At 36.3% G+C, this 23,570-nt stretch overlaps 1 protein-coding gene across 13 annotated transcripts in view; it reads right to left on the reverse strand.

Annotated features, from left to right (window-relative positions):
• BAZ2B (bromodomain adjacent to zinc finger domain 2B) overlaps window positions 1-23,570 on the reverse strand; it is a 227,931-nt gene that overhangs the window by 62,012 nt on the left and 142,349 nt on the right. For all 13 annotated transcript variants that reach the window (XM_083370558.1, XM_083370569.1, XM_083370561.1 and 10 more), the window contains 7 exons: window positions 20,961-21,122; window positions 17,917-18,110; window positions 15,515-15,733; window positions 13,760-14,155; window positions 5,220-5,841; window positions 3,567-3,866; window positions 1,215-1,275 (listed from right to left, as the gene is read on the reverse strand). In XM_083370558.1, the coding sequence (XP_083226684.1) occupies window positions 1,215-1,275; window positions 3,567-3,866; window positions 5,220-5,841; window positions 13,760-14,155; window positions 15,515-15,733; window positions 17,917-18,110; window positions 20,961-21,122 (1,954 nt within the window). The remainder of the gene's footprint in view (window positions 1-1,214; window positions 1,276-3,566; window positions 3,867-5,219; window positions 5,842-13,759; window positions 14,156-15,514; window positions 15,734-17,916; window positions 18,111-20,960; window positions 21,123-23,570) is intronic.

The following is a 23,570-nucleotide window of genomic DNA, read 5'->3' on the forward strand; positions in this document are numbered from 1 at the left end:
GCTGTTACAAACTGATTCTGAACCAAGATCTAATCTGAAATTCCCCATATGAAGCAAGAAGAAAACACGGTTTGGAGTACATTGACTGGAAGACATATGATGCAAAGACACTTAGCAATGCAAACTAGTTTGACAATCTGACTAGATTGCCTGGACATATTTCAAATATCTGTTCAGAAAAACACACAGAGAAAGAGTTCAGTGTAGTTCTTGACCTATGACCAAAATTAGGACCAGAATTTCAGTCACTAAGCAATGTGTTCACTAAGCAAATCACTGAGTGACTGGACCCAATTTTATGACCATTTTACTGCAGTTGTTAACTGAAACTCATGATTGCTATGTGAATCATGCAGTTGTTAAGCAAATATGGCTTCCTCTGTTGACTTTGCTGGTTGCACGTCGGCTGGGAAGGTTGCAAATTGTGATCATGTAACCGCAATATGATGCAACTGTTGCAAGTATGAGCCTGTTTTCAAGCACCCAAATTGCAATTGCATGACCGTGGGCATGGTACAATGGTCATAAGTTCAAGAACAGGTTATAATTCACTTTTCAGCACTGTCATAACTTCAAACCATCACTAAACAAATGGCCATAAGTTTACAAGGACTATCTCTATAAGAAACCTTAAGGTTTCCTATGAAATGCATTGTTCTTTAGTTACTTATGAGCAGATCTATTTCTCCACAACACATCCAAAACATTATTCTATGTTTTGGATTTAGTTTAATAAAGAACCTCAGAGGTTATGAGGCAGAGTAAAGGAGAATATGAATGGAGCATCTCGGGCCTCCATCTCCCTTCAAATGGACCCCCTAAGCAGTTTTAAATCATTTCCTTCTATTCTGATTTCCAAAGTGAATGTAGCCTTGGATAACTAGCAAACTAATACTGAGAGGAGACAGATCCAAGGTTCAAATGAAGCTAAACAATGTCCCACCCATACATTCTCTTCCACAAGTGCCTCCTGTTTAATATTAGATTGCAAATATGAGCCAAATATGACTATTCCGTCGTCAGGATTGACAGTCATAACACTACGTTTTCAAGATAAAAAAAATCTAACAAAATATAGCACAAAGCAATATTTTACTCCTCTTTCATCAAGCCTAAATGCAGACCGACATCTTAAAATCATTCCCTATCAGAACAGTAAAAGCACACAACAAATAAAGGCTGCAAAAATTTATTTTCAAATTTATTGTACATACCCATACTCCAGAGGAATGCGCAATTCTCTTTCATCTGTCACTCGTCGCCTTTTTGAAGAACCTTAAATAGAATTCAAAATGTCAATTTATAATGAAACATACAGAAATTAAAAGTAGTTGACAAACAGAAATTAGAAGCTGATCATTTTCATTTGGGAGCATTTCTCATAGCCTATAAAATCAATAGGTGTACAAATTTACTGATTACAATACTAAACCGTATAATAGAATAGAAGAGAAGAGAGGGACATTATCTCCCAATAATGCGTCAATCCATAAGAACTCCAGAACTAACTCAAATTTGCACTGCTGCTGTATCATGAAGTAATGTATTCAACTTACTTTCCTGAATACTGAATATTTCAGAGGCCTAGTCCTCAGGCTTTTAACAACTTTTTTTCTTCTTCTGATGGATCTCTACGCCAATTTTTCACTCCTAGCAGTAGGCATTGTCAATTAATTGCTAAATTGGATACTCACTAGAAAAAATACGGTGCAAAATTATTTAAATATGTTTTTGCAAGCAGATATGGCCTAAGTCCTCATTTTAGTGATAGAATGCCAGCTTTCCATGCCAAAGGTCCCTGGCTCAATTTCCTGCATCTCTAAGTATCGCTGGGAGAAAACAATTTCTGAAATCATGGAAAGCTGTACATAAATCTTAGCCAAAATGATCGGTAATCTAACTTGGTATGACAAATTCCTTTGTGAGGTCCACCAATTTGGATGGTTTTAAAAGAGGATTAGACAATTCCTGGAGAATAAGGTAATAAATGGATACTAGAACTAGATTATCCCCATTAGTAAAAACTTTAAGCCTGTTAACTCTAAATCACTGGGAATTACTGATTGTGGGCTTCCTAGAATCATCTAATCAACCACAGAATACTAAGTTAAATACACATTTGTTCTAATCTTTTTCTTATATGCCACAATTCATGCAATTCATACTGAGTTTGGCAGGCTCTCCATTTTATTTTTTACCTAAAAATAAACCAACAATTTTACCCAACTTAAAAAAAAATCTTTTCCTTTGCAAAGTTGTAGAAGTAGCACTACTAGATGAAAGATTTATACAGCATGCAGTAATATTGTTCTATGCTTAAAGAGGTATTTGCTGACAAATGGTAAGGAATGGGATTAGAGGTAGTCCTTGACTTACAGTCATTTGCTGATGACTTATATCCAGTCCTCATCCTTACAACTGTCACAGCATCCCCATGGTCACATGATCAAAATTCAGGTGCTTGACAACCAGCATGTATTTACTACAGTTGCCTGGGTCACATGATTGCCATTTGCAACCTTCCCAGTCAGTAGGGGAAGCTGGATTTGCTTAACTGCATGATTCACATAAAAATTGCAGTGATTCACTTAACAATCATGGCAAAAAAGGTCGTAAAATTAAGGACAATTCATTTAGCAACTGCTTTATTAAGCTATAAAAATCCTGGTTACAGTTGTAGACTACCTTTATATGTAGTTGAAACCCGGATATAAGAGAAATGTCTGGGAATTTAGCTAGCTAGAAGGTAGGATGAAACTTTGATTAAGTTTTTAAATCTTATTAAAAATGAAAACTATATTTTTAATACCTATAAATGGAAACAGCAGGCTTGTATTTTTATCAAATTAGGAACAAGGTTCTTTGGTAGTATGAACACTGAACACAACTGTTTTAAACATTACACATCCCTAGGTCTTGTTGAAACTAGTAACATATAAACAGACATAAAGACATGATATTTTAATCTATTGCACACCTATTTTATCTTGAGTCAGTAGAACATATATATTTGATATATCTCATCTATGAGTCTTATAAATTTTGGAAAAAATATGATTCTGCATAGATTATGTATAATATACAACTAACAGTCTAATTCAACTGATGGTTCTCCTTGACCAGGTTTTGTGATAGAGTCAGGGTCCTTGGCAAATGTGTAAATTTCAGGCTGTAATACCCTTATGAAATACTCATTCTCTCTTCATCACCTTCTGGACTAGTAATACCAGGGGACAATTCTGCTGTTTTTCCTTGGAAGGCACAATTTATGTAAGGCAGTTTTCAAGTAGAAATAACGTAGTGCAAGTCAGTCTTTGCTATTCAGTAAAGCCCTCCATACATTAAAGGCCCCAGCATCCCAATCGGTCAGAATACTGAAAATTATATTCCAACAATATCTAGAAGACTACCAGTTTCCCAGAAAGACCTGTTCCCCAATCCAGGCACGTAGAAAAATCTTAAAAGTCAAAAAATATTATAAGACAAGCCATATTTAAAAACAATACCTTTTTGACTTCAACCAAACAATACTGTAGTCTTTTAGAAATAATAAATAAATGCTATACCACAATGAGTGCTTGAAGCAAGTCCAGATGATGGTGTTCCCACAAATACCGGTGATGGGGACTCAGGGCATAATGCAGCTGGAGCAGAACTGGGTGTCTTTGCTACTTGGAGATTAAGTGGTGTCGAACAAGTGGCAAGACTACTAGAAGAGCTTTTAGCAGAGGAAGGGGTTTTATTCAATTTCATCGCAGATTTTTCTCCCTCGGTATCAGATTCTGACTCATCTGGATCTTTATCATCTTCCTCCTCCTCCTCGTCAGACCCTTCAGTGTCAGACCCTTCGGAATTACTATCAGATTCTTTGAGAAAATAGAGAGAACCATGAATTACATAAAACAAATGAACCCTCATCCCAGCATTCACTAGAATATGGAGAGAAAAAAATAAGTAAACTGCAGAGAACAATTGTTGAGTCCACCCCCCTGGTGATAGTAGATGAAGTAAGAGAAAAACCACCTCTGCATTGGGAACCCATAAAGTTCCCTGATTTAATGTTGCACATCTACTGTTCATGCTCTCAGAAGAAAAATGCCGCCCATGGATTATAGCTTGTGTCTATCAAATGCTATCCCAAAAAAGCAGTCCAAAGCAGATGCTTCTGGAGCCTTTCTTTTCATCACCAGAACTACTGATTGGCTACTCTTCACTTTGTAATTCATAAAGAGAAGATGCAGGTCTGCTTAAGTTTTAACAGTAAACAAAACCTCTTGTAGACACTGATACTAGTTCCAAAGCTGAACTTGAACAGGACATCATAGTTCTCATCATTTTCAATTAAATTAAAATGCTGATTTCTAGCCTACATTTACTCAGTAGTTTGACAGTTTCTTCATATGAAGAACCATCCAGTAGCTACATGCTTTAACAAGTATTTAAACCTTACCTCAGTAAGCATGTACCTAAAAGGTATTTAGGTATGCATTGATTACTACTATCATGCAAATAGGCAGCACAGCTTTTGTTGTGCGCAAGTGTATATGTATTTGTACATGTGTATATGTATATTTTACACATGTAAACACACACACAGACACACACACACACACTTTTTCTGAATCCAACTGGCTCATTTCCAGGAATCTTTATAGAGACTTGTGCCTAAAATAGTTAAACTAGGCCATCACAGCTACTCCTCTCCTCTCCCTCCTTTAGCAAACCTTTATTTGAGAAACAAATCTCCCAACACTCAATGTTTCTTCCTCATTGTGGGACCAGATCAAATAGTTATCTCATAATTACTGTCACCCTCCTGAAAGGAAAAAAAACTGGCAGTGGAATGTACAACCTGTGACACTCCAGATTTTGCTGCTCTGCAGTTCTCAGTATCGCTAGGAAGTTTAGCCAACAGAGAAATATGTTGGGAGCTATAATTCAACAACATCTGAAGTGTTGCTGGCCTACTGTGATCTAAGAGCAATTGCAATAACAGCGTGGCAGCAGTCCCAACACTACTAGTTTAAATGAGTTAGGAATTATGCTGTATTAGGGTTGGTTCATCTCTATAGTTCTTATCTCAAATATCAGCATTTTATACAGAAACCATTATAGAACTAAAAGCCTCAGCATAAATTCAAGACACTTGCAGCACAGAAATGTGTGTTTTAGAAAGATACAAGCATGCATTTTACACAGGTTCTTTAAAGTAAATAAACCTGATTGACTATCATCAGAATCTTCATCTTCATCATCCTCATCTTCTTCATCATCATCATCCTCGTCATCTTCATCATCATCATTTGAATCTTCAGAATCTTTACTGCTTAGAACATCTGAATCTGTTCCTCTGAATTGTTCAACTAATGATTTTGCAGAAGAATGACTATGTTGTGTTTTTACTGCTGTTACTGTATTATTGCTGACTGCCTTTTCCTTTGCTGGGCCAGGTAATACAGGAGAGGTAGAAGACATAATAGGTGTCCGGTTGCTTGGTGTCTTTTTCCCACATGTGGTTAAATTGACCGGTGAGGAAAAGGTTACGTTGCTGGAAGTAGATATGTTTTCGTTGACCTTGGGTTGAGATTTGGATTTGGTGGTAAGTGCTAGAGGAGCCTCTTGAATGACGCTCTGAATTACTCCATTAGGTTGATGATTACCTAAAAGTGCATTGGTTAAGAAAGGATTTGAATGGTTGTTTTCTAAAGAGGTGTGTTTTTGATGAGCTGGTGATGAACTGGTTGGCTTTGGACTTGATAATGCTGTGATAACCTTCTTCAGGTTCTTGGATGACTCGTGCTGTTTCTTGAATTGTGCTGGGAATGTTTGTTTGTACTGTTCCTACAGAAACAGAAAAACATAACAAATGTCACCAAATGAAATAGGAAATGTGTGTGTGGGTGAGTGCGTATATAAGATTTATCTATCCACCCACCCACCCATCCATCCATCCATCCATCCATCCATCCATCCATCCATCCATCTTTTCCATACTAGTTATATGGGAACAAGAGCAGGAGAGATGCACAGTTAATTAAATGTTGAGCTAGATTCAGCTGATCTTTTAACATTCTGATAAGCAAGCTTCAGAATCAAACAAATTGTCTTAAAGTTCATAAATAGGAAAAAATGGTTAATCAAAATTATATTATTTTTTAAAAAGGTAAAAGTAAAAGTTTCCCCTTTCTAGTCACGTCTGATTCTAGGGGGCTGGGCTCATCTCCATTTCTTAGCCAAGGGAGCCAACAGTGCCAGAAGACATTTCTTTGTGTGGTCATGTGCCAACATGACTATATGACTATACACTGTTGCCTTCCCACCGAAATGGCACCTATTTATCTACTTGCTTTTGCATGTTTTCAAACTTAAATGGGCAGGAGCTGAAGCAAGTAACAGGAGCTCACCCCATCATGCGCTGCTTGGGTCTTGAATCTGGGCTATCAGCTTTCCAGCTGACAAGCTCAGCATCTTTAGCTGCTGAGCCATCACATTCCCTAAATTATTAAATAAGGCAAACCTGAAATGTTACATATTCAGGTTACCTTAGCAACAGAAAGTAGATGAATATATCCTCTGTAATTCTGTATGTATTCAAAATAGAATTAACAGATATCCCAACAGTTAATGGCTGGATAAGAAATCTACGTGCATCTACTCGCATTATTAAAGAGCCATGATAATATCCACTAAGATTTGGTATGGAAGAAAAGAAATTGGAGTGCCTAATCCATTTACCTGAACAAATTGCACTACATACAAAGTGCTTAATATATGAAAGGAAAAAAGATTTTGAAATAGTGTATAAATAAAATATAATTTTTTCAACAGGTAGGAATAATGCAATGCTAGTTAATAATAAAGTACTGTTAATAAAGTACAGGTAGTCCTTGACTTATGGCCACAATCAAGCCTGGAATTTCAGTCTTAAATTGTTGCAGTCATAAGTCAAGACACTACGTGACTGGACTCAATCTTATGACTGTTTTTAGAATGGCCATAAAATGAGTCACTGAGGTCATTAAGTGAATGATATGGTTGTTAAGTGAATCATGTGGTTGTTAAGTGAATTCAGCATATCCAATAGGCATTCAAGGTACTAGTAATGGTATTCAAAGCCCTACATGGCAGGGGTCCGGAGTACCTGAGGGAACACCTGCTGCCGGCATCGACTTCCCTCCGCCCTGTGCGTTCCCACAGAGAGGGCCTCCTCAGGGTGCCACCGGTCAGAGAATGTCGACTGGTGGCCCCCAGGGGGAGATCCTTCTCTGTGGGCGCTCCGGAGCTATGGAACCAGCTACCGGTTGAGCTCCGGACGGCGCCCGACCTTCGCTCCTTTCGCCGCGAGCTAAAAACATACTTTTTTGAACAAGCTGGCCTGGCCTGATGAGGGGATTGGGGGGGGTGGTTGTTATTTTTATTTTACTATGTTTTATGGATGTATTTTAGTATGTGGGCATTTATTTAATCTATTTTTAACTTTTGTAGTTTGTATTTTTATTCTTGCCCTGTTCACCGCCCTGAGTCCTTCGGGAGAAGGGCGGTATAGAAATATTATTAAATAAATAAATAAAAATTTGTTGCCTTTATTTGCCAGAAGACAGAAAAAAATGTCGTGAAATCATGGTCAGGGGACTGTGGAATGCCGCAGCCATTGAAAATGCAAACTGGCGCCTGCAATGTGATCAAATGGAAGGGGGGGAGGTTTGTTGTGGCAGTTTTAACTTCAAGGGTGGGGGTAAGCAGCTTTTTAAAAAAAATCCATCAAGTTCAAAGGGTCATTAAGTCAAAGTTTACCAACATTTCAATCTAAACAATTGTAGTGTCTTTGCTATATTTCCCACTCAAATTCTATACATTAATATTCACCATATACTTGTTCATCATCAGAACCTCCACTGTAAATCATCCAGGTTTTCACCCAAGATTGTGACATCATTTGCAGACTGAATACATACAGTCACATCCCCAATCAAAACACCTCTAACTCACCACAAGTGTTCCTTGCAACATACAACTATCGAACTACAAGTAGTCCTGGACTTAATGACCACAATTGATTGCCCAATTTCAATTGCTAAGTGAGACAGTCATGAAGTGCCACATTTTACAACCTTTCTTGCCACGGTTGTTCAGTGAATCCCTGCAGTTGTTAAGTTAGAGTAACGTGGTTATAAAGTGAATCTGGCTTTCCCCATAGACTTCGCTTGTTAGAAGATCGCAAAAGGTGATCACATGACCCCAGGATACTGCAGCTGTCATAAATATGGGTCGGTTGCCAAGCATCTGAATTTGGATCATATGACTATGGGGACGCTGCAACGGTTGTAAGTGTGAAGAATGGTCATAAATCACTTTTTAAAGTGCTGTTGTAATTTCAAACAGTCACTCAATGAAAGGTTGTAAGTTGAGGACTGCCTGTATATATATTAAAAACAACAACAACAAGAGGATATCTTACTCCCCAATCAGTATTGAACAATTCACTAGGCATTCCATCTATACCTAAGCCCTAGACCAGGGGTAGGTAACCTTGGCTCTTTTATGACTTGTGGACTTCAACTCCCAGAATTCCTGAGCCAGCCATGCTGGGAGTTGAAGTCCATGAGTCATAAAAGAGCCAAGGTTGTCTACCCCTGCCCTAGACTTACAACAAGTCTCTTTGCAACCATTCAAAGTTACAACCCCCTCTCCCAAAGTTACTTATGACCTGGTTCTGAAGTTCCAATGGCCAGGGCCCTTTGGTCACATGACCATATGTAGGGCACTTGGTTAGGGCCATTTACAGTGTCCCACAGTCACTTTACTGCCATTTATGACTTTTTGCCAGAAACCAGCATTTATTTCCCATTTCCAACAAATATCACCCGTAGCAAACAGAAAGGGTTCGCTTAATGACTGTGGCGTTTGCTTTACAACTGTGGTGTTCACTTTACGGCCATTGCAAAAACTGATAAAATTGAGTCAGTCTCACGATGACCCACTTTACAACCATCAAGATTTGTGACCAGACTCAATTACAGTCATAAATCAAGAACTACCTATACATGCTTTATTTCTATTATATATTGCTTTTACTCCATTCAGCAACCGACATTAAACTCCATATCGTCAAGTACCAGGGAAATCAGGAGATTCAGGCAGTTCAAATGAGAATAAAGATTTACTGCAACCTTAAGCTCTCAACAAGAATCTGAGCTACTAACGGTCAGGGGAAATTAGCAGGAGTTAAGAATAGAAAGGAATTCAAAGTGGGCTGGATTTAGATCTCTTGTGGCCATGCAGAGACTCCTAATTGATGATACATTTGACCCCCCTCCCTCGGGCTCAACCTGGTCATCTCCTACACATATTCATGTAAGACGTTTCAGAAGTTCACCTATTCGTTTTATTGTACATTTTTTCTAAATCAACCAGAATAGAATAAACTTTCTGTTTTAATCTTACATTTTTCAATCAACAACTAGAAAGAAAAAAAAATGTAGTCTGCATGCTCTTTGCCTGGCATAAAGCCACACACTGCATTTTCCAAATGTTACTCAATGTCATCCCTCATGCCCCGTCAATCAGAATTTTGCTGAGCACCATCTCATGCTAATTTAAGAAACTAAATACCCTTTAGTTTTACATTCATTCTTGTTACTTCTACCTTTGCATAGGGCATAAAAATAGCATTCTTCCAGTATTCATCTGGAGATGCAGCCTTTTCATTGCATTCATTAAACAAACATAGCCGCTCCATAAAGGAAACCATCTATATTAGGGGTGTCAAACTCACAATATCACGTGACGTGTCACGACGTATCACGACTTTTTTTCCATTGCCGGCAATGGGGTGGGCGCAGTTTCAGCATGACACATCCGGCACGTGGGCCGGCAGTTTGATACCCCTAATCTATATTTTAACATTTCTCCTGTTAAAGGTAGTCCTTGCTTAGCAACCACAATTGCGCCTGATAACTCCATTGCTAAGTACCCTGGTCACTAAGCGAAATATCATGTGACTGCAATGAGCTTCCAACCTCACTTCCCTGTTAATCATTAAGCGAATGATTTCAATTCTTAAGCAAAACATCAAGTCTCTATGACTTATGATTTTACTTCTGCCTTCTATATTAATTCTGTTTGTTGCAAATACAGTTGCAAAGCACACAGATGGCCATCACGTGACCATGAAATGCTGTAACAGTTCTAAATGTGAGGATGGTTGCAAAGCTTTTTGTTTACATGGTTGTAACTTTCAACAGTTGTTAAAACAAGGCATTTTGTAAGTGAGGACTACCTGTACACCATCTACACATTATTATTTCTCAACATTTTTTAGCATGTAAGACATCCTTTTTAATCAGGTTTTTTCTTGAACATTAACATTTATAGTAGTTATTTCAATTCCAAACTTATACGTTACTATCATTCAAACATTTAAAATAGTTCTTTAAGCATTCCGTCAGTTCAATTTCATCCTAAATAAGTTCTTAATTTTTATTTCTAATTCCATTCTCTCTATCGGAGGTACCCTTAGCCATTTCCACCCAATTTCCAAAAGTGTTTTATTTCCATTAAAATTCCCCTGCATTTTCTTTGCTTCACTTAATCTTCCTGGCTCTATTTGATTATACTCTTTCCAGCTGTGTTTTTCTCTTTGACTACATTATACAACATCTTCCTCTCATCCTCATTTTTGCAGAAATAGTTTTCTTACATGCACTTTTTCATTATCCACAGTTTCTTTACTTCGTTATTCTACTAAGCAACTTTTTTCTTACTTTACACTTCAGACCCTTATGTGGCACTTTGTAACTGTGTTCAATTCTTTTCATTGTGTTGAAAGCAGCTTCCTCATTTCTTTTCCTTATGTTCACTTTCTGTTCAGAATTGCATGTAAATGGAAATCAGAAAAATCCAAAGGCAATTTATAAAGGTGTTTTTTAAAAAAAATACTGATTTTAAAATACCTTTATGAAATCTTTGTAGCAACAAAAACAAAACAAAACAGAACTCTAAAATGCTCCATTAATATAAACTGAAAGTCCGAAAATGAGAACTGACACTACACAATGAGATCCAGTATCTCTGGGGGGAAAATACAGAGAAACCTGGGTAATTTACTGCTACTTTAAAAACAAAGTATTTACTATACAATTGCTCAAATCTCCACTTTTAATCACGAAGCACAATTGTACAAGCAGCATTGATAACAGTTATACTTTGAATAAACTTTGATCTAGTTGTAATACCAATAAGAGCACAGGTACTAAAGCAAAAAATAATAAAATAATTGTAAGAATATGCATATAAAATCGCCATGGCCAATTTTATATACAAGTTGCAAGAAATGCATTCCGATCCACTGTGTATCAACAACAGTTTGATTTGTCTGAAAGCTTTTGCACTTTTAAATAAGACAAACAGATCCCTATGTTTAAGAATTCCTCGTAGTGTGAGATGACATGATGGAAAATAAGACAACCAGCTCTTCCTTTGCAGAAACCAAGCATGAAGGTCAGTTTAAAAGGATGTCTTGTACTGTGCTTAGAATTCTGAGATCGCTACTTTTGTGCAACCTCTTTTTCAATAGGCATTTGGTTCACATATTGGAGTTGCTTTGTATGTACAAGGAAGCAGCATGAAAAAAATGTAAGTGACCTATACCTTCACTTGGCAGACTTCTGGGTCTCATCAAAAGAAAGGGATATGCATTCCCACATAGCCCTTTGGACAAGATATGAAAGTACAATGAGAGAAAGTACAAGCAATCCTTTCATTGCTTTTTATCTGCTGTAAGTTCTGCGGAATATTATTGACCACAGTCCCTTACAAAAAGTGTGAAAGTGACAGCACAGAGATGAAAGTAATAATATGTGCTATTTTATCCATTCCAACGAGTCTGGTAAAAAAAATATATCCAAAGTAAAAAAAAACCACAGATTAATTGCTGCATAATCTCTGAACTTTTCCCAAGAAGAAGGAATAATAGGAAAGCATCTTGAGGCAGTGTCCTGGACTAATGAAAGATTATACCATACTTACATTCATTTTTATATTGCCAATAGACCCAGCTGGTCTCCACATACCCCACATCACTGTAGCATTACATCTGTGGGGCCCATTATCCTTGTTGGAGAATAAAGCTACCATACAATAAGGCCAGAAATGGTACTAAGCATATTCATATCATTTTTATGAACCGTCCCTAATCACTTCCAAATGGAAGGATTCTCAAGGTTTTTTTTAAAGAGTAACCCAGAGGTTTTTTTTTCTTCCTTAATAGCTTCTTAATAGGCAACTCCCCCTTTCAGAAAACCAGAAGGGTTATAAGGTGAAGAAAAAAGAGTATGAAACTTCTCTGTTCCGTGAACATACGTAATATGACAGCATGATAAGGCCTTATTTGGAAGCATCTGTGGTTTAAAATTAACATTTTCTATTTAATTCAAGTGCTACACCAGAAATATTTATGTAGCTACCAACATTACTTCATTTCTATGTGTAACATCATTGGATTGTCAAAATCCCATTCTGGATTTCCATAGATCCAGGATTTATTACAAAGCACAAAACTATACCATGCCAACAGAGCAATATATTTTGTTTTCCTGTTTAACTATTTGAAAGCTGAAACATCTTCCATTAAATGTTTGGTGGCATCATGCTCAACTATATTTTTAAAAATTGGGCTCGTTAAAAAGAAGATATCTTTCTCAAAAACAATTGTGATTTTATCAACTATTGCTTTAAAAAAAAGTATTTTATGAATGCATCCTCTCTGCCTTCAGTAGCAGTATTTATACCTAATGTCCTTAACACAGAAACTACAAATGTCAATGGGTGCTTCACTTTCAGGACCTCATGTGTTCATACATGATGCAGTAGAGCAGCCCATCATAAGCTTGTTCTAAGGACTGTGAGAAAACAAGTCCTAAACCCATTGGCATTATCTCAGTATTATTAAACAATTGTTTCCTTCTTAGCTCTCTGCCCAGCCTCAGCTCCAGACCCCCAGACCCCCCAGATACTCTCTACTTGTATCTGAAGTATCCACCAGAGGCGTACAGTACTATCAACACTCATGCAAGAATTATTCACTTGCCCAGGATCTGTCTTCCACTCTACAGGGGATGTACAAGGTTGCCACTACTTATACAGTATCTCTTTTATCATGTATATATTAATTATTTTAAAGCATTCAGCATGAAAGCCTGGAGGCAAGGGAGCCCAGATTTTAGTGCAATCTTTCTCTCTAAAGTAAGGGATGAGATCTTTTTTAAAATGTGCAACTGCATAATCAGCATTTATGCAGAGCGTTCCATGTATGTTAACTGCCAGAAGGAGAAAGAAAGAACATGTTCTTCTGTCAAAGAAAAACTGTTATTCAGCAAATCCTCTAAATCAGGATTCAATGTATTCATTTCATTGATATCCTGCCCCAAGCAGCTTGGGCCTGGTGTACATGGTTCCTCCCATTCTATTGTCTTTTCAATAATCCAAAATGTAAGTTGACAGGTTAGGCTGAAAGCTGGCAATTTGCCAAGGGTGCCTGATTTATCTATTTCTATTTTTCCCCCAAAGCCAAAATAATGTAACAACATTAAACCATTTTATAATATATAATTGTACTGACAGTTACATAGCTATCTTTCTTCCAGATATGTAATATTATCTTAAACTGAAATTAACATATACATGAACACACACACACACACACACACACACACAAAACCCCTTTCTCAAAAAGTTCATATAAAAGGGAAATTCATCTCACCCGGTTTGATCTGACATCAATGGTCAATGCGCTAGCTTCTTCAGAGGTATTTTTATTCCCTGTCTTGAGTAGATCAGGAGAAGGAACTATAAGTTTTAAGAAAGTTTCCTTTTTGGCTTGATTTACCAAAGACAAAGGGTTCACATTGGGCACCAATCCAGTAGACTGTATTACACTTGTGTGTTTGTTCACAGATTCCACCTTTGCCTGAGAGCTTTGGAAAATAAAGGGAAGTTGCTGTGACAAAACCTGAGGCTGCTTCTGCTGGGCCTGGAATGACGAGTGAGTCTGGCTATCAGACGCAAGAGGTATTGGCTGGTGTGGTCTCTTTTCCTGGGGCATTTCCTGGGATTTCTGTCCATCTCCTTTCATGTCTGGTCCACTATGCATTAGCACCTGTAAATATGGAAAAATATCTTGTTGGAGATATAGGGGTGCTTGAACTATAACCCACCAAAATAAGATAGGCTTGAACTGGCTTTGGCCCCCAAGCCCTTTTTAATGCCAAGACTATAGGAATTGTGAGGTCCTAGCCATAAAAAGGGGTACTTTCTTGTGATTACAAGTGATTTCAAATAAAACGAAATAATAAAATTAAATAATACTGTATCCATATAAGTGCATACAGATAACAAATGATTTTTAAATGAATCCCTAAGTATCATTACTAACAAACAGCATTAGTATTATTTCATCCAAGTACCATAATGACATACTTGATTGTCACTGGCACACACCCACAAGAGACTGGCATATACCCACAACAGGCAGGCAAGCAGACACACCCATCCACTCATAACTACTTTATCTACTAATAAACGTAAAATAACCTTACAATACAACTTCTTTGGCTTATTTCCCACAAAGTCCTTTTACAACATCAAGTTACAGTTTCTAGGATAGTGAAAAAATACTATGGAAAAATCAGTTATTTTTGAATGTATGTCCCACGATTAACTTAACGGAACATTAAAGATTACATTCTGGTTACTGGTTACTGGACAGTATAACTGCTCTGCAAGGAAAAGAGGAGCTGTAAACAGAATTCAGTAGTCATGGTAACTCTCAGGAAACCCAAACCTTTGCGACACAGAGTATTTCATTTGCTTGATATCCATGGGCCCCAGTTTACAACCTAGATTTCCCATTTTAGAAGAATATAAACCTATACTTTGGCCAGCTAATTTAAGGCATTTACTTTTTTATCCTAAGCAGAGTCATTTGGGAGCATATTTTACTGAAATCCAAGGGGATTTTTTTCCAAAAACAGAAGGACTAGACCATGCTGTGTCTCTTTCTTCCTTTTTTGTTGTTGACATTTTAAATGCGCCGTTCAATCTAAAATGCAGTTTAGACTGAGGCTAGCAGAATAATAAACTCAAGTCAGTAAATCATTAAAGGGTATGAAAACATGATATCTTTTGCTCATTACACTGGCTCGTTGGTTTCACTCCATTTTAAAAATATGAAACAAGTTTCTGAGAACAGCTGGCTATTTCTGTGAATGCTTTGTGTGGTTTGGGATTTCAATTCCCAGGCAACTCAACAAGTTAATATATCAGGATAGAAAAATATCAGACTTAAAACCTGCCCTGTTGTTCCAACCGCATTGAGAACTTTGAAAGGGAGCACAATTAATAACTAATAATTCATGATATCCAATGCAACCTCACAATACAGAGTCCCATAAATCAAACAAATGCCCTGTAACAAAAATTATCTAGCAGTTCATGGCAGCTTGTGATATGAACACACCTTGTTCTTATTTTTCGGCTGTGCTTCATTCTCAGAATCTGAATCATCATCTTCACTTTCTTCAACACTTTGATCATCTTCTTCCTCCTCTTCTTCCTCTTCCTCTTCTTCCAAGTCATCTGAGTCGCTGCTACTGATGCCTTCACTGGAGGTGTCTGAGGAGGAGCCAGAATCACTTTCACTGTTGCTGGAACTATCCACTGCTTTCTTTCTGGGTTTCTAGGAAAGAAGGTTGAGTGTTGAAATATTTTATTATTAGAAATATTCAGCTCTTACTCCTATAGCAGTAACACAGATATTTATCTCACAAAGAGCTGACATGAATTTTAGAATTCAGTTGGGCTGGATTCAGATAACCAATTTGGTCCCACATTATGGGAAATTTGTTATCTTTGATTCCCCATCTCCAAAACAGGGGTATCTAATTCTATTTGTTGAATTGATAATATCACTATTTCAGGAGCTAAAAGCAGAATATATAAAACCTTCCCTCCATTTTTTTCCTCACAACAACCCTGTGAGAAAAACTGGGCTGAAAGAGTTACTGGCCCAAAAATAGCCAATAAGTTAAGGATAGAGTTGAACCTTTATCTCCCCAGCCTTATTCTTAACCATTATATCATACTGCAATAAAGCTAATAAAATGAAGGCTGCAAAATGTTCTGCAAATATGTAATGCTGGCCAGCTGACAGCCCTGCTGATATGAATCTGGTATCTCCAAGTTGTGCTGGGACATATATATATATCAATGTTGGCAAAGATTAATTTGGAAATAGTATCTTTGTTCAGAGAAATGATTTAATCAGTTGCTGCAAAATACTGCACATTAAATTTAGGAAATTATGCTCATACAAAGCAAAGATATGCAACAGCCATGTTTTTATATCACCCCACCTACCCATCCAATAATTGCTGTAATATCTACCACATTAGACAATCTGGCAAGAACAAGCCATTTCTTCTTACTGAAAAGCACATGGTTTTATATACTGTAATTGCTCTGATGTGTGCTGTTGCACAAAAAGAAAAAAAACTTTGGCATAAAATCATGACAGAGAGACCAGCTTCCAAATGTGAACTGTTTCGGTAGCTCATAAACACTCCACACCACACAAACATTAAATACAGACTAGAAACATCTGAACACATGTCATTAAAGTACAACATTTGTTTAATATTATCAGATGTGAGTGGAATATACATATTGATCTTTATTACAACATGGATAGAATGGCATATCCATAATCACAGCTCCTGCTTGAAGAAGAGGTGATAGCTGTTGACAAGAAGACCTTTGATTACCAATTGGTTTCCAATTGCAATTCAGAGTGCTGGTTATCACCTAGAATGTCCTGTATGGCATACAGCTTATTTATTTGAGGAATCACCTTTCTTTAGTTGCTTCTGTCTGAAAGTCAAAAGCTATTATATTGTAGAATATATTTAGCATAATACATTCCCAAGTAAGCATAAACAAAATTTCATCATTCTTACCAAAATTTTGTCTTTCTGTTTCTCTCTCTTTTCCCTACCGTTTAGGCTTCTCTACTACTCCAATCAGTTACTATATTATTCCCATATTATTATAATTTTCCATCATAAAGATTTTGCAATACCCATTCTGTAATATAGCAAAAGTGAAGCTCCAATCTATAATTGGAAACTAATCAAAGAGAGAAGCAACCTAGAACTAAGGAGAAACTTCCTGACAGTTAGAACAATTAACCAGTGGAACAACCTGCCTCCAGAAGCTGTGAATGCTCCAACACTGGAAGTTTTTAAGAAGAGACTGGACAGCAATTTGTCCAAAATGGTAAAGGGTTTCCTGCCTGAGCAGGAGGTTGGACTAGATGACCTCCAAGATCCCTTCCAAATCATCATCATCATCATCATCATCATCATCATCATCATCATCTTATCCAGACCAGCCTTTCAGCTTGCAGGCTCTCAAAACAAGCTTATTCCTACAGAACTGCTACTCCAAGTCCCACACCCATACTCAGCATTTGTGAAGGGCAAAGTCTTGACTTATACAGAACAGCTTTAGGTATTTCACGTCTTCCCTCAATGAATGGTTCTTCTCAACTTCAACTTCATTGAAAATGATAGGATATTTAAAATTGCTTCTAGATGAGGTCTAAGAGTACTGTTCATAAAACATATTTCAGACCTGATCCTTTTCTAACTTTATGTACCAAAGATATTATAGGCAACAAGTTATCACCATCCTAAGAGTGCATCAAATCTCATGTCCCCATGGGAATAACCATCCTGAGTAGCATACAGTACACACCAGTTATAGCTCACAAAAGGGATGACATTTATACAAGGATTTTCCCTTACAATCTGAATGACTACATCTTATGTCAAAATTTACTCTGGTTTTTTTCATTGTTTTTACCTTGTCTTTAATCTTGACAGCTCTTGTATCCAGACCCTGGTTTTTATTTTGTTCCTGGTTACATTTGCGGCTTCCTCCTACTGAGATTATAACTTTTGCCTGTCCTGCAGAACTTGCAGTGGTGGTGGATAGCACAGAGGTGTTGATGCCTGATACTGAAGTGGTACTATTTCCATTTACAGATCCATTAACACCTTGAAAAACAAAAGTTATGTTTATTTTTTTCTTTTTAGTTACAGTCACATCAGCCTCAATGAAAAGATACATGTTGAAAGAACTCTATGTCTATCAGAAAGCTATCAAACAATTTTCTTTTTTAAAGAAGCACTACAAAAGAAACTACTTTGCTTAAATTGGTCCTTTTTTACAGAAAGGAAAAGAAAAGAAAAAAGAAAAGAAAAGAAAAGAAAAGAAAAGAAAAGAAAAGAAAAGAAAAGAAAAGAAAAGAAAAGAAAAGAAAAGAAAGAAAAGAAAGAAAAGAAAAGAAAAAAAAGAAAGGAGAGGTATAATTACCACAATGATCAGAACATTTTTCCAGATATGTTAATCTTACTTAACAGAAACAGCAAAAATATAAACTTTTCCTAAAGGTTGGGAGAGGCGTGGGAGAGCCATTAAGAGGGACAGGAAAGAGTGAGGGCTGTTAAGGGGGAATTCTGTGAAAGTTCTGAGAAAGAGGTAAGTGCGAGAAAAAGTTCAAAATAATTCTATCTTGATTCTGCTTAACATTTTAATGGACAGAAATGGACTTCAAGATTCTTTTATTTCACCTTCCTACAATAAACAATGTTACTTGAATCCCTGCCACACCTGCTTCTTGATCTAGCCTACATTGAAAGAAGGCAAAAATCATGCATAAGCAACACATTAACAACTGAATGCCCCAAGTTGTTAATCTGACAATTACTTAACAGAAAGAGATTCATGCAAAAGTTTATAGTATTGCAATTATCGATACCAAAATAGATGAATACAAAGCCAAAGAGGACAATTTTTCCTCTAAACATAAAAATATCGTCTTTTTCTGAGTATCTGTTCCCAAAATTCTCAGCAGAATCTATCACATTGAATTTATTTTTATCTAGAGGTATTAAATCAAAATGCTGGATTTTATGAACGAGGCTTCTACTGTTTTATTATCTACGGTTTGTAAGAGATGATGGGTAAGACCAGCTATCTGCTGTTTCCTAACCATATTAAAAGATGCTGACTGTACACAAGGCTGTACTAATATTGTATGTGTACTGAAGATTATGGTTCATAAAGGAAGTAAAATGAACAAAGAAATGGACCTAGAGAGACCACTTTAACAGCATTAATTTAATATAAAAAGGTCAAATTATTATTAATTTATATTTCATTTTTATATAATGGTATAATTTTTATAAATAATGTATGTGTAATTTACATATATTATAAATGTATGTATATTTAATAATATGAAGTCTACAAATTTCAAGAAAGTGAACCTCAAGTTAATGTTTGATATATTCTGGTATATCATACATAGTTAGTTCAATTTAGAGTCTTGTGGTAGCTGCAAGAGTAGCAAACATAATTGAATAAACTGGCATGGAACCATTCTGATGAAGTGGGCTGCGATCAACAAAAGCTTCTGTGATAACAAATGAACAATTCTTTACAGTATCACAAGACTCAGTGTCATATTTTCTGCAAAACACTAACATGACTTCCCATCTGGTAGTAGTTAATTATGTAGGGTTTTTTCCCCCCAGTATTACCTCTATCGGCAGGCCATGATCAATGCAAGTTCCAATAATGCAATATTCAACTTAGCACAATTTATATATTGATTCCAGGTACCTGTACCATACCATTTAACGCGAGCCAAAATCCAGTTAGTGCAAGGCTAGCAAGCAGGTTGTTGAGGTTAATGACAGTGCATTTGCTTTTGGGATTTTGAATACTAATTATTGTGTATGCAAAATGGAAAAAAAGGTAAGTTCTATTTAAGGAATCTCAAAAAAGAGGTTCATTTTGAAAGACTACAGTAGGATACCGATGATAGCAGGCAGTGCTTTGGGTATGCATTTACCTTCCAGCTTGTCCTTTATTCATCTGATGATTTATTTTAAATATTTATAAGATCTATTTATCTAGTAGATTATAGGAATGATGTTTAGATATTTTTGATTTTATTTTGCTTTCTATAACTGGGACTTTGCTAAAAATAAATTTTAAGTATATTCTTTTAATCTTTTACTGTTATATTCATTAATAAACATATAAAATTGCCTATTTCCACTGAATTACAACCAGTTACCCTATTTTCCATAGAAATATCACCTTGAATAGTGCAAATTCAAATAGTGACTGAGATAGTTGAGAACAACTGTAGATATTAATTCATCAGGATGTAATTTTTTTATGTGAAGAGGACAGACTATCGCCTCTCACCAAGGAGGGAGAAAATTCTTCCTTCTCTTTCAGTTTCACTATTTGTAGATATATTTACAATATTTATAGCATAATTAATTATAATTAGATATACTGAATTCATGTCTGACTTGAAATTTATTTCTAAGCGGACAAGGGCCCATTGAAAGTACAGCTCACGTCCTGCTAAAGTGTATCTTCCATAGGGTTTCACAGACTCATTTTACAACACCTCACCTATTAAAATACCCAGGAAATATTGAAATAGTGAAATCTTTTATGTACAACTAATGTTATCAGATCAGTATAGTTCTTTGAATGTGGCAAAATTTTGTTACACCATATGCAAAATTAGGCAGACTAACTGACCACTAGTAATCAACTACTAATTGTTATATATTATTTGTCTGCTTTTATTGTTATTAATGCTTTTATTTTTAATGCTGTTCTGCAACCGTAATGAAAATTGATTATTTCTAAGATGTATTCAAACTTTGAATACCAAAATCCCCCTTTCTTGTAGGTTTGTGCATACATTTGAGTTGAACTGGGAATCCAAGAGAAATATAAAGTAGTTTTATACATGCACACACACACACACACACCGTTGGAGAGGATGCTGTGGACATGTCTCATTCAGAGCTTACCTTTCTCCAAACTTCCACGTGTACTTTTTCCTGGGGTCCTTGAATGGAATGCAGTAGAGTCATGATTTTGGGTGGGAGGGGCAAACAGAGGAGAGATTCCAAGTAGTGGTGGGAAAAATGTAGTGCCAGTACGGGAGTGCACATCTGCATTCCGCCACCATTCTGCATATCCAATGCAAAGAAAATGAAAATAAAAGTCACATTATTTATTCTGCTTTTGCATTTTATGTGTTCTTGTGGCTACATATTCATATACAGATCTCAAACTTTAATAATACACAAGTCAATACTGTTAAGTATCAGAGCTCCTGCACTTAAAATCTATACGAGGCTATATCTTTCTTTAATGTTTTGAAGTTTAAATATGCCCCTTTAATTTCCCAATTTTTAACACTGTATCTTTACATTTAATTCACACATTACTTTCATCGATCAAATGTTGTGTGCCACTCAAAAGTACTTTACATCTGAGGCTCAGTGTTTTGCAAATAAAACAGAAAAAAATGTAATTATTACGATTATGTGCAACATCTACTAAACTGAGAACAAAGAAAAATGAAAAAAGACTCAGCAACAAGAGTGGTCTCAACATGCAAGAGGCAGAAATCATTGACTGCAGGCAAGGAGAGATTTGTGTAGGAATTGACATCTGAAAGGTGTAGAAACCTTTTTTTAAAGTGCTGTAGAGAGGGTATGAGTTGCTATTTAGGTTTTGTTTCAAGTGCTACAAAATATTGGAATGATATTGATAAGCAATTGAGATCTTCTGCCATATTGGTGCCTAGGTATTCTGAGGAACTATATAACATGATGGTGGGGCAGTGATGCAAACTCAAGTGATGCTAGAGTTGTAATGACCACAACTGAACACAAGTAAATACAGTTTCAACTTATACTGCAGATAAAATCTTCATCTCTAATTAACTGAGGTGTCTTAAGAAATGAAAACTGGATACTGTAACATCCCAGCTGGTCCTCTTATTCTTGACATTGCTACTATATTTTTTTTATTTTTTTATTTTTATTTTAATTCCATTTATATCCCACCCTTCTCCGAAGACTCAGGGCGGCTTACAAACTTAGCAGTAGCCTTCATTCTATGTATATGCCTGCTTATTAGGGCTTTCACACACACCCCAAGCGGCATTATTACAAAGTCAGCTTAATTGCAAGTACAAATTAAGGATTTGAACAAACCAGGGAGATTCAGCTAGATGGGATTGTGAACGTCAATGCCTTAGAGAGGGGTTAATACTTTCCACCCTTAAAAAGATGGTAGTAAAATTCCTTTTGAAAAAGAATCAAGCTCTAATACTTTGATCAAAGGACATTAATGCTTGATGTCCCGTTTTATAGTTCTGAATACTGAAGAAAGCACTTCCACTTATCATAGCAGAAGGACTGACAAAGTTCCCTGCTTCAAAGCTAGAGAGACCCATACCATTCAGAGTAAGGATATACTTTGGACCATGTAAAACAGATGGTATTTTAGCCCAGATCATTGTGTAAAGTTGCGTTTATTGCTCTTCATATGCCTTACGTGGATAACAGAATTTGTCCCTTAGAGATGAAACAAAACTGCACAATATTATAATCTTTACTACATATGGCAAGAGTAACCACTGATTAACATGGGATGGCTCTCAGAAGTGGTGAGCCAGTCCTTTTGCTCCTTCTACTATCAACTAATAAACTAATCAGTACTGCCAAAGCCAAATCACAACCCACTGATTAAACCAGAAGACCTTTTCTGAACAGTAAATTTATCTCATGAAACGTGAGTATAGCCCACCCCCTGGATTCCACTTGCTGCTTATCTTCTATTTGCAAATGATCTGAAGATCATTTCTGAATCTTGATGAAAATTGACAAACTCTACCTAACTGTTGAATCCCAAAGGCAATTTCTTATATTACTGAATTACAAAGATCTGTGATACTAGAATTGCTGACTTCATCATGGCATAGAACAGATCTTTCATGGGTTTGATCAATTCCATAAATTTAATGTGGAATTTTTTTCTACCGCTGTACAGTGTTACAAACCATATGGTGATAAATTATATAATGAGCCTACCCACATACCATTTTTAACCCTCCTTCTTGGCTTTGGAATGAGTGGCACAAACTGCCTGATAGGGAACAAAGAATTAAACACCATTGTAATCCCAGAATAGCAGTTTAGAAAATAATTGTTCCTCAGTAACAAAAGGCAGCAATACAGAGTGTATTTTAAAAAGGAGTTAGCCGAATAAGAAATTGATTATTGCCAAATACCATACCAGGATAAATACATTATAAAAATCTATAGAAAATCATAGGATTTGATATTGGGCAACCTATAATAAGCAAGTGTGAAAATCATACTGCTCAAACTGACATAAGTTACAAAATATTGAAATGTATAAAACATTAACAATTATGTTTTTCTGGAAATAGAAAAACACTATAAAAACTACATCTTGAATTGCTTTTCTGGCTGTCAAGTGATTTTCCAAGAACCACAGCAGCTTTTGATCAAGTTTATTACAAAAAAATGAAAACAATTTCATTAGAGCCTTCTAAGTCATTTGTCTTCTAATAGTGCTATTCAGTGGAGTTCATTAGCATC

The sequence above is a fragment of the Vipera ursinii genome (assembly GCF_947247035.1).
Source record: "Vipera ursinii genome assembly, chromosome: 1".
In the NCBI taxonomy this organism is placed as follows: Eukaryota; Metazoa; Chordata; class Lepidosauria; order Squamata; family Viperidae; genus Vipera; species Vipera ursinii.